Source organism: Grammomys surdaster, unplaced genomic scaffold, assembly GCF_004785775.1.
Source record: "Grammomys surdaster isolate TR1022 unplaced genomic scaffold, NIH_TR_1.0 63, whole genome shotgun sequence".
Taxonomy (NCBI): Eukaryota; Metazoa; Chordata; class Mammalia; order Rodentia; family Muridae; genus Grammomys; species Grammomys surdaster.
In genome coordinates, this window is record NW_021604565.1 from 15672880 (window position 1) to 15685510 (window position 12631).

Consider the following 12631-nt stretch of genomic DNA (forward strand, 5'->3'; position numbering starts at 1 on the left):
GGTTGCAGAGTCCTGCTGGGGCAGTCCAGGCCTTATATGGAGTCTCCAAGACTACTTCCTGTCTTGCAGACCCTGGTAATGCCTGCCACAGGGACCCGCAGCAGAGACTGGACTCTTTAGCCTGAACCGAAGTCACTATAGAACGCTGCTTTATTCCTATCCAGTAAGCATTCCCTGGAGTCCTCGCTCGTGCATGGTCCTGGTGCTCTTTTGCTTTCTTGAGAACAGAATTCAAAAGATGGTGAAGTTGCAGACCCGGTTGTTAGTGACAAGCGTCTAAGTGCACAGTCTGAAATCATGGACCCTGCTTTCTACTTGTAAGCAGGCACCGACTCTAACATAACTTTCGGTGACAACTCTACTCCCTATGTTCATCCATTGCTTTCAGAACAAGTGGTCAGAAAGCTTGGGGGGGTCGGGGGGGGGGGGAATGTTTCTGTGAGCTTCAGAGCTACCCAGAACGGAAAGATGGTTTTGTAGAAGGATGGATGGGTAGAAGATGGATGACTGGACCAGTGGGTGGATGCATGGATGGACAGATGATGGATGGATGGATGGATGGATGAGAGCCCAGGATGTCGACTGAAGACTGAAGAGGGACCCCTTTTCTTCTTCCCACCACCTGTCTGCTACTCTGTAGCACAGCCTCTGCCACAACACTGAAGGAGGCACTGGCGGCTGGGCGGTGAGAAAGGCGAGGTTGAGGGGAGCTGAGGAAGGAGAGTGGAGAGGAGGAGGGCCTTGGAGGCAGAGAGGAGGGGCGGCGGGCTCCCGGGGAGCCTGGCGCTGGCAGAGGCTCTGGCGGTTAGGGGACCGATGTCGCTGCCACCGCCTCCTCCTCGCGGGCCGGAGCTGCGTCGCCCGGGTTGAGCCGCAGCTGCAGCCGCAAGCCGAGCGGTCGCCGGGCGCGCCCGCAACACGGGAAGATGGGCTGCGGCGGGAGCCGAGCCGATGCCATCGAGCCCCGCTACTACGAAAGCTGGACCCGGGAAACCGAGTCCACCTGGCTCACCTACACCGACTCGGACGCTCTGCCCAGCGCCGCAGCCACGGACGGCGGCCCCGAGGCGGGCGGCCTGCACGCGGGTGAGTGAGCCCCGCGCCCGCGAGGCCCCGCTGCCTGCAGCGATCCGGAGCTGCAGGGGAGCCCGGGGTAGCCAGGAATCCTATGGCGTGCTTGTGGGTGGTTGACAGAGATGGAGGGACAGAGTAGGACGTGCCGCCTGACCAGCTGGCAGCCTCAAGCCCTGGAAGCCAGGTCAAGGAGAGCAGCTTCCCAGAGGACCGAGCTTCCCTTTGCATCCCTGCAACACAACACTTCCTGGCCTCTGCCTTCCAGTGCACATGCATTGGCTCCGGGGATGAGAGGACAGTCCACTTCACCCACAAACCTCAGCTCACCTCACGGTTCCCACCTGACCCGGTGGGCCTTCACCCAGCTTCGGTCCAGCTTCCCCTCTGACCACCTGTGTACTCAATTGGGTGGTTCTCCATGTACCGGGTGGGCTGCTTGTCTTCACACCTTTGGTGTGTGAACAAGAATCTTGAGCAGAATCTCCTGGGTGGAATCTTGTCTCCTCCCCCACCCCTCCTGTTGGGAATGAGCTTCACTGCCGGCCTTCAAAACCCTAAGCTAGTTCAGGATTCAGCGCATGCCTGCCCATAGCCAGTTCTGCCCTCCAGCCCTCTTTCAAAGCAGTTATGCCATAGGAAAGGACGTACCTCCTTATCCCAATATGCTTGCATGCTTTATAGGAAGCAAGATAGAAAAGATTTTGACTAGGTCTTGCTTAGGTCATTCCTTGGCCAGCAGAAATCTGACAAGGATATGCAGAGAACTTTCTGATTTAGTCATAAGTCAGGATTTGATTTTAAAGAAGACACGAAAATATTGCAGAGGTAGATACTGTTGAATTAGACTGACCTTTGACCCTGTATGTGTCAATGGCATCAAAAGAAAAACAATAAAACCTCACCACTTACATAGACCAATATTTAGGTTTTTAAAGTTTTAACTATTGCTTGATCCTATTGTGTTGGTTGGCATTACATTAATGTCGGGAATAGATATCTCCATCTTTGGTACCACTGCTTGCTCTTTTTATCTTATTTCTTTAAGGACACCAAATATGGGTATATATTGTCCAGATTGGACTTGAGCTCCTGGGCTCAAGTATTCTTCCTCCTCAAGCTCCCTCCCCAGCCCCATACCGTCCTCCCAAGTAGTTGTGATGACAGGTATTAGCCTCCCCTGCTTGCCTGAAAAACTGGTAACACTGGATTATTTTAAAATTGTTTGACTCTCGGTAACCACATGGTTAGTTCGTGCTGCCGCTAGGCTGGCATCCTGGTACCCAGCAGCTTCCCAAATGATGTGCTGGCTGGATTCAGTGTCAGAAGGAGGATGAGACAGGAGCCTCTGAAGGTTTTGTAAATGTTAGCTGTGACAGCATTTCCAAGAAAGAGTCATACTTCTCTGTGGGGTCCAAGGCCATGTGGTATTGCAAGGAAATACTCGGTGGGAAAGATTTAGGACAGAAAAAGGACAAATGCTGCTTCGCAGAAGAGTTGTTTTGGTGGCACTTGGGGTGTGTGTGCACGTGTGTACATGCGTGTGAGCACATGTGTGCATGTATGTATGTGTGTGTACTCACGTGTGTGTGTATGTACGTGTGAGCTCGTGTGCTCATGCATGTGTGCATGTGTGTACATACACATGTGTGTGTGTGTGCATGCATGTGCATGTGTGTGTGTTCATGCATGTGTGCATGTCTTTATTGTACGGGTGTCAGTGTTGTTGCGGATTGGCTGAATAAGCACACACATGTTCCTCAAATCTCCCAACATTTATTCATTATCCTACTGTCTTTATATCATAAAGTTGGGTTTCTGCAACAGGTAAGGCATAGAACAGCCACACTCATTGATGAAACATTTGAAACGTGGGAGTAGCTTTATGAGGTAGGTGGTTATTCAAGCGAGGGGCTCAGTTCTAGTCCAGGGAGAGTGTCATAGATGGCTAACATCTTTTTAATTTCCCTAGACATTTCAGTCAGTAGAGGGATACTTCTGAAGAGCAGAAGTGAACACGTTTTGCATGCACCTAAGTTCTCTGGAGGGACTGTTGTCAGGTGGGGACTGAAGGGGGGCTTGGTTTCTGTGGCTTTGCAGTCAGAAAATAATAAATAATCATTTTTAGTTAACTTGGTTCATCTGAGAATGTTAGAAATATGCTGGCTTTCTGCTACACCAGGCCATAGCCAGGATTGCCCATTCTGTTTTTCCTCCCAGCACCCCTCCCCATCCCCGCCTCATGTGCTCCCTGTGGAGCTTCTCTGGTGGACCTAACTCCATGGCCTATAGTGACTGTGTTGTGTAGAGAACGGTCCTGTTCTGATGGAGACAGCCAATGGAAGAGCTGGGCTCAAGAGAGTGCAGTTGTAAATAACCAAGATACCTTTGTCCTGGGATCTGGAGCTGGAAAGGTCATCTGTGCAGGACAAATGGACACTCAGATGAATTGTCTTCATTTGGAAATTCCTGCAACCACTTACCTCAAGTTCCCTTAGGACTCAAGGTTCCCTTCTTCCTGGGGTCTTGGTCCCTCTTGCCTAGTGTCAAATGGGAGCTACTTTTCTCTTGGCAACTTTAGGCTTAGGACAAACTCCTCTCTGCCTTCTGTGCTCAGGGCACCTGTGACACTAGGTTGGGTTTCATGAAGGCTTTCTCCAGAAGGCTGAGAATCAACTGTTAAAGGTTTTTTCCTAATGTGCGAACCTCGCCCCTCAGTTGCTTCAGCTACTTCTACATTCTCCTCTACTCTCTTCCTGGAAGTCTTTGCAACTGGACACCCCTCAACCTGAACCACCTTTCTGGGGTTCTCCCAAGGGTCTTTCTGATCCTACAGCTTCTGTTTTAAAAGTCTTTCCCTCAACTTTTATCCCATTCTATGGAAGCTTCTGGCCAAGCCTAAAGGTTCCATAGGCTCTGTATGCCAATTCTACAGCTGTATCCACTGAGAAGTGTCAAACGCCGTTGCCTTAGACGCTTACTTCAGCTGTCTTCCACCTCCCAGACTGAGGGCATGGCACGTGACAAGTGATCCATCAACATTTGGTAAGAGTTCTGAGTCTTACTGTGGGTGGTGGGTGGCTTATTTTAATACCAGTGCCACATCTGAGTCTCTTGCCTGCCTGCCTCCCATCCCTCTCACAACCGACCCCGAGGCTCTGCTTCCTGGATTTGGAGGTTGTTTCCAACAGCCAGCAGAACGCAATTAAGATTTTAGATTCCACTATTAGTAGGTTGGAACCAAAGACTGCAGCAGCTGATACCCCTCATCTGTCTGTATTTCCAGACTCTATGGAGGGAGGAAATGGAATCAGCCTGGCGTGGATGGATTCTCGTAAAATCTATTTGCTGGATTGAGGTTTTTCTTTTACTTCTACTGTGGGAGGGGCTCCCCAAGGAGAGTGAGAGTCTGATGTCACCACATCTGCCTCGCACGGCCGGTCCATACATCAATAGGTGCTTAGTCCCGACTCCTCTTCATCACCAGTCTTTCTTTAAAATGACAAATGTCTCCCATATTTGTTTTTTTCCTAATCTATTTAGAGAGTAAAATACTTTCAAATTTTCTCAGCTAGTTCTTTATAGTTTTAAATAATTGTGTCAGTATAGTAACTTGGGGAGTTTGGGCAAATGATTTACCCAACTAAGGTAGAAGACAAGGATGTTTAGTTATTATCATTAGCTATTTACGAATGGCTTCTCAATGGTGAGTCACTGTAGTTGACACTCTGAAAATCACCTCACTTAATGTGCACAACAAAGATGAGATAGGAATCGTTGCCCCCTGTGGATTCCTCCTGTCTTGATTAAGCCAGGGAAAGAGGCAACATCTCCATTCCCAAACTGGGAGCCAGCTTTCTCTGACTGACAAACCCCACACTCTTCTTAATTAATTAATTAATTTTTATTAATAATTTTATTTATTTACATTTCAAATGCTATCCCCTTTTCCAGTTTCCTGTCCACCAACCTCCCATCCCATCCTCCCTCCCCTTTGCCTCTATGAGGGTGCTTCTCCATCCATCCACCCACTCCTGTCTCACCACCCTAACATTCTCCTACACTGAGCCATCAAGCCTACACAGGACCCTTCCCATTGATGTCAGATACGGCCATCCTCTGCTACAAATGTAGCTGGCACCATGGGTCCCTCCATGTATACTTTTTGGTTGGTGGTTTAGTCTCTGGGAGCTCTGAGTGGTCTGGTTAGTTGATATTGTTCTTCCTATTGGGTTGCAATCCCCTTCAGTTCCTCTAATCCTTTCCCTAGCTCTTCCATTGGGGTCCCTGGGCTCAGTCCAATGGTTGTCTGTGAGTATCTGCATCTGTCTTAGTCAGGTGCTGGCAGAATCTTTCAGGGGACAGCCATACTGGGCTCCTGTCAGCAAGTGCTTCTTGGCATTAGCAATAGTGTTGAAACCCACACTCTTCAACACATCTCACCATCAACAGCGGCTCGTTTGGAATTCTTGATTTTGCGGTTAATGGAATGCAAAGCCCAGCTCTGATAAGCTCCTGATAATCCAGTGTGACCTCAGGCTGCATCAGCCCTTGGGTAGTCCTTCTTCCACCTCTGCAGAGTACCTCACTCTGAGATCTCCTACTTCCTGCGACTTCCACCTGATGACTTCAGCCCTGTAGTATTGTGTAAACAGTTCTCTCAATCCCAGAGATTCTGTTGGTCTTCTGTTGTTGACCCTCTAGTTACATGCAACACTGTAACCATCTTGCCTTGTGTGGGCTTCACTAACTCTCTAAACAGTACTCACTTTGTCCAACTCCTTCCTTGACGTAAGGCACCTTGGGTTGGAGCTAGGCTCTTGATATTTGTCCATGTGCGTGTGTAAGAAAGTACAAGGGACATTCGGAAGTGGCCCCATGAGTGCACTTGTCCAGCACAGGTAAAATCAGGTGAGGGCTTGTTTGTCTACATGTTTCCTAGATGACTCACATTAAGGTCACAGTTAGTTAAAACCCTTAGATCTTTCTAAGTATCCTGTTGTATCAGGAGTATTGTGCATTCTCTGCTATAGACCCAAAGCTTGAGACAGTGATTGGTATATAGATGGCACTCAATAAATATTGAGCAATAACTTGCCATTAATCCTATGAATCCTGCATTTTCACAAGCGTGCTTCATAACCTCCATCCCTGATGTTTGCTTTTATTGTTCTAAAAACTCATCTTAGTGGTTTCCAAGTACTGCCTAAGTTTGTTCACATTCATTCACCTTTAGCACTATGGAGAGAACACCTGAGGGCTTTGTTTCCCCACGGCTACAGACTGAAGATGGAAAATACTTGTTTGTTTGTTTGTTTGTTTGTTTTTTGGTTTGAGAGATGTCCTGAGAGGGACAGTCCTCGAGAGAACCTTCAATCTGGGTCTTCCTGTGCACAAAACCTCCCACCGCAGTCCCAGAGCCTTCTAGACCCTGGTTACCTTTGCTGTTCCTGTCTTAACGATTGACTCATATCTGCCACCTTCACGGGTGACAGTTAGGCTAAGGAATGACTGGGTGAGCTGGGCCCTGGGGGAGTGCTCTTCCATGAATAACCTAAGAAGTTTATGTGTTCCCCTTTCCCTGTAGACCCCAGAGAAAAAGTTATCACTTCTCATCAGTTCCGAGACACATCCTTTGAGGTTCTTGCCTACTCAATTGTTTCGTAGTAAGAAAGCATTTCTTTTATTTTCCTAATCATCGTTGTATATGTGCGAGCATGTACGACGTGTGTGGCCTGCATGGCATAGTACCCTGTAGATGTCGGAGGACAGCTTTGTGTAGTCATTTCTCTCCTTCCCCCTTCCTGTGAGTTCCCAGGATCAGTCTCAGGCTTGCCTGGCAAACGTCCTTACCCACTAAACCATCTCTCCAGTGCAAAACTTTGAGTTATAAGGGAATTGTTTGTTTGCTCATGCTGTAAATGTTACTATGAGAAATAGGAGATAATAAACTCAAGCAATTTATATGTTTTGAAGAAGTCCCAAGTTCTTACGATTCTTCTTCCTCTGACAGGCCAGTGTCAGTATGGGTCAGCCCCTCTGAGGGACTAAGCTGATAGATTTCTCAGCAGGCAGAAGGCTGGGGAGAGGGGCCATAATTAGATAATAAAGATGGTGAACTTTCAAGATGGCTGGCTTCTTCCTCACCCTCTTGAGACAAGACCCTGGTAGCTTAAAGCAAAGGCTTGATGAGCCTTTTCTCCCACTGTGGGTTGCCTTGTAATAGGCTACACAGTTATGCCATATCATGAAAGTATTCCTAGGAATACTTTAAGTATTAAAATTATCTCGGATAAAACCGGACTCTAGACCAGCCATAAATTGCTATACACTGTGGCCCTGAGCTAAGGTTAACTAGCTGACCATTTAATGGCTATTTCTCTGCTTCTGTAAACAATGCTTCTTGCTGTAGATGTCCAGCACTGCCTTTCTGTATATATCACAATTTCGGATTTTGCCCTTAAAAACCAACTAGAGGTTGAGGCTGCTTCCCTCTATTAACTGTTTTGGGGCAGTCTTGTCAGCAGTAATAAAGACTCCATTTGATTTATTTAGGCCTCAAGAGTTTTTCTCTTTAGATACCCCATAGCTAGGTTTCTCTGGAATTTTCCTCCAGGTACCCAATAACACCACTGTCTGTGGACATGTCCAACAAGTTCAAGGCCAGACTAGAACATGTATAACCCAAACTTGTAAACCTTATCAGTCTCCATGTCTTTGTTCAAACTGATCAACCCTAAATTGGGCAAGAAAGACCCCCTCAAGGACCTTTAAAAAACCCAGCCCTCATGGAGACAGGTCTTCAACTTTCTGAGTCCACCTTCTGCAAAGCAAGGGGTTATTATGTGCCTTGCTGTTTGTCTTTCTTCACCCTGATAAAAGCCTTTCTTTACAGGCTAATTCTGTTTGTTATGTCTGAGGTTTCCCTTGCTGTTAAGTGCATTTTAATTCTTTAAGTGCAGAGAAAACAACTCATCAAGACCCCTGGACAGTACCAGTTGGACATCAGTAAAATAATTCTGATTTAACCAGTTATACATTTGAGGTGACTCCATTGTTCAGTGCAACAGCATTGCAGACTCACCTGCTAACTTTTTAGGTCCTGGCGTGGATAGACTAGTCCCCATGCTTGCCTTTTGGGACCCTCTTTCAGGATGTCCTCATCTAGTGCATTTTATTAGTAAACTTGGTCGCCTGAACCTTGGCTGAATCTGCCTGATACCTTTAGTGTCTGGCTCAGAGCATCTAGCTACCCCCGGTTTCAGTGCAAATCCCATCTCCCTAGAGCCCACAGAACTTCTCTGAAAGGCCATCTACAGTGCAGACTCCATAGTGCAAACTCTGGGGAGACTTTGTACCCTTAGCTCAAAGCGGAATCAGTTGGAGAAATGCCTCACCTCTTGTGATTCATATGCTGGAAACTTCAGTACACAGGTGTCTTGAGGACAAGATCTTAACGAAGATAATCAAGTTAAAATGAGGTCATAAGGGTTGGCCTCTTCCAGGGTGACTTATAGAATGGAGAAATTTGGAGGCAAGCGAGCAGAGAGAATTCTGTGTGAAGCTGGGAGCAGAGGTGGGTGACACCTCTTCAAGGCAAGGTGTTGGAATTGCTCTGAGTACCGTAGGATGCAGCAGAGAAGCCAGAGGCTAGGATGGAAAGCTGGGACACAGTCTCTCACGTTTATAACAAGGAAGCAGCACTGTACACCATGATTTGTCTTCAGAGCTGAGACAATGGATTTCTGGTGTTTGAGTTGGGTGGTTTGTGGCACTTTTGTTGCAATAACATTAGTAAACTCAACCTAACGTGTTGTGAACACAGACATGGGACTCTAGAAATAGAGGCTTTCTAGTGTTTTTCCGTTTCCTTCCCTCTCTGCCTTTTAGATCTGAGTAGCATTGACTGAGCATCTACTGTATGTGTTATTTATTTATTTATTGACATTTACTTAAATTATTCTACAAAATAACCTAACAGAGGTTGGAGGTGTAATTCAGTTAGCAAACTGAGTTTGCTTAGCACTCTTGTACAAGACACAGACCAAAACCAGACCTATGCTGTCTCCTCAGCACTTAAGAGGAGGCAGCAGGAGGTTCGGGAGCTCCTCCTTGACTACCTAACAAATTCAAGATCAGGATGAGCTATGTGAGACTCTGTCTCAAAAAAACAATAAGAAAAACAAGCAAACAGGAGCTGGCTCATAAACTATTGCCGTCACCATTTTTCAGGAGGAAGAAACTGAGGTTCAGTGGTTAACAGATTGTACAAGGGTATCCAGCCAGGAAGCAGAACAGTCTGATGGGAAATCAGGTCTCTTGCTTCTAAACCTGAGCAATGTCCACACTACAAGGAGGTTGTGATGTCTCAGCAGGGATTTCCAGCCCTCCTCAGCCTCATCTGTGTGGTGTGTTTTATATTATTAACCTCTCGGTGTGGGTACCTCTTGTCGGTATCTACATGACTAATGGCTGGATTCCTGTGGCACCGTGGCACGGAACAAGCCCCTCCCCATGCTTTGCTGGCCCTGTGTGTCCATCTCTGCAGGGCGGCATTGCAGGGGTGCTTTCAGAGTTGTCCAGTCCTATTAAAGACGAACGTCTCTGGGAAGAATAACACTGATTTTAGATCTAAAATAAAACATATATTCCTTATAAAAATGAAGAAAGTGGGGCTGAAGAGACAGCTTCGGTTGTTGAGAGAGAGCGGGGCACAGGGTAGCTCTTTCAGAGGTCGATTCTCAGCACCAACATTAGGCTGTAACCCCAGCTCTAGGGAGATACAACGTCTCTGGTCTCAAAAGGTGCCTGCACTCATGTGCACGTGTACTCACACACACACTCACACTTTAATCTGTGTAACTGTTAGGAGTGAGTCTTTTTGACAGGAGGAAGATCAAGGGATGAGTGAAAGGACTTTTCTACCTTTCAATACTTTTCTTTCAGTATTAAGCAAAGGTAGTTAAGTGCCATCAAAGTCTGTGCAGGGCAAATATCCCTTATGGTAAACATATCCCGTGAATGTAACTTCTCCATGCTCTGTAGAAGGAGCTGTGCTGTCTTTCACTATTTTCCCCATCTGTTTTCTGGGAGGTACAGTCTATGATATGGAAGCATGGTGGCCTCTGTCTTAGTCAGAGTTTCTATTGCTGTGACCAAAACAGCTTAAGGAGGTAAGGGTTCATTCATCTTATATTTCCACAGTACTGTTGATCATCGAAGGAAATCAGGACAGGGACTCAAACAGGGCAGGAAGCAGGATGCAGGAGCTGATGCAGAGGCCATGGAGGGGTGCTGCTTACTGACTTGCTCATCATGGCTTGCTCACACTGCTTTTTTATGGAATTCAGGACCACCTGCCAGGGATGACATCACACACAATGGTTCACCACCCACAATGTGGGCCCTCCCATATCAATCACTAGTTTAAAACAAATGACCTACAGGCCTGCCTATGGCTTGATCTTATGGATCCACTTTTAAATAAATATTTATTTAATTTATATGAGTACACCGTCATTATCTTCAGACACACCAGAAGAGGACATCAGATCCCACTACAGATGGTTGTGAGCCACCATGTGGTTGCTGGGAATTGAACTCAGGACCTCTGGAAGAGCAGCCAATGCTCTTAACCACTGAGCCATCTCTCCAGCCTGTGGATATGTTTTTTAAAATTGAGGTTCTCTGCTTTTAGAGGACGTAAGCTTGTCAGGTTGACATTAAACGACCTAGTCCAGCCTCTGTGTAGGAGCGGCATGTAGTTGGAGGCATCAGCTCCATGTCTGAATCTCAGATGTCCGTGGAGGTGGACAAGCTGGCCATTCTCTGTTCTGTCTGAAACAACTTTGGAAGCACCACTTGCTTTACAAACAGTGCAAATCCCCACAGACTCTGGGTTCAGTTAGCTTTTCTTCATGGTGATGCTGTGAGTCTTGGCTTTTCTTAATATCTACATTGGTATTTTAGTGGACCATTAGCTAAGCTGAGCTGGTGCTGTTAGCCATTTGCCTTTGGCTGGGATCCAGCCAAGAACCTAGCCATCTTCTCCAAACCACTGCCCTGTGCTTTGATATAACCACATTACTGGCACCACACAGTCAGATGCACAAGGTCTTTCTCTTTAAGCATCCTGTACTTCCTCCCAGTGCTACCAATGCAGCACGGCCTGTGTACTGTGACCCCGAGTCCCCAAACCTCTCCCCCACCCAGCACCTTTCTTGTTGCTTTGCTCAAAGACAGCATAGTTATGTAGTTAAGGAATCTGACTTTAACTGCAGGTGATAGTTGTGTGACCTTGAGCCACACACAGAGGTCTCTGCTATTTTGGGTTCCAGTTCTTCTCCGGTGGGATGGAAATCTCTGAAGAATTAACCGGATACTCAGAGTCTCAGCTCTGGCTGCATAGCCTATCTCCCAGGTCCCCTTTGTTTCCTCTTCTCAGCCTTGTCATGCCAAGTCTTGGGTCACCCTGCTCCTTGGCTTCCTATGCCCCAATGTCTGAGCTGCTGGGCAGCACTGGAGAGGGAGTTGAGTGACTGTCTGTGCCTCTTGCAGTGCTCTAAACCTGGGAGGTGTGGTTTCACCACCTCCCAGCAAGTCTCTTAGCTCCGTGTTAGGACGGTCCCCATCTCCCCATTGTCCTGCTGCAGCCTAGGGACTCTTTTTCTCTGAATACCAAAAGAAACCAAATACCTGTTGCGAATCCTCTGATATGGTCTCCTGTCACCTCCATAAGAAAGAAAGAAATTATGGTCTGTTTTCAGTACAAGGGGCGTTTAAGAGTTTGCCAGTGATCCAGATAAGCACGGTGCACAGGTCCCTACTTCCCTGGCTAAGTGTCTGGCACCTGCTTACCTGGGAAAATTTTATTTTATTTTATGTTGAAAAGTTACAGACAGGCCAGCGGGCAGTGGTGGTGCAAACCTTTAATCCCAGCACTTTGAAGGCAGAGACAAGCAGATCTCTAAGTTCAAGGCCAGCCTGGTTTACAGATCGAGTTCCAGGACAACCAGGGCTATACAGAGAAACCTTGTCTTGAGAAAAAAAGAAAGTTACAGACAGTTTGTCACATGAGTGAACCCCAGTGTAAGGAAGAAGGGGGTATCTCAAGACCCCAGAGGGTGGGGACTGTGCTAGGCTCATGGGAAAGATTAGAACTGTCCAGTCTACCAGTCTATGGGGAAGAAAGGGCAGGGATATTTTGTAATTAGGAATGGTAGAGCTCTGTTTTGTGACAAAGTGCTGTGCCAGTCATTTCTGCCATTGGTCCAGGCTGGTCACTCCCGTCCCCCTCCCTTGAACAATCCCTCCCCCATCCCTGCTTCTGCGGAACTGAAAACAAATGTCTCAGGCTTGCTACTCTGAGTCTCCAGTACTCTTATTACAAAGTGGGGGTCCTTGTTTCCCTAGGTGACCTTTTTGCTACTTTAGAGTTTAAAAACATCTTCACCTCTCTCTCCTGAAGTCCGAGGAGAGGAGAGGAGAAGAGAGAAGAAGAGAGGAGAGGAGAAGAGAGGAGAGGAGAGGAGAGGAGAGGAGAGGAGAGGAGAGGAGAGGA

General features: G+C 47.1%; 1 protein-coding gene across 1 annotated transcript in view; it reads left to right on the forward strand.

Moving 5' to 3' along the window:
* The first annotated feature begins 631 nt into the window (after positions 1–631).
* Positions 632–12631, forward strand: part of Baalc (BAALC binder of MAP3K1 and KLF4) — a 68802-nt gene continuing 56802 nt past the window's right edge. Inside the window, exon 1 of the mRNA XM_028768154.1 lies at positions 632–1086. Within this exon, the coding sequence (XP_028623987.1) occupies positions 927–1086 (160 nt within the window). The 5' untranslated portion in view covers positions 632–926. The remainder of the gene's footprint in view (positions 1087–12631) is intronic.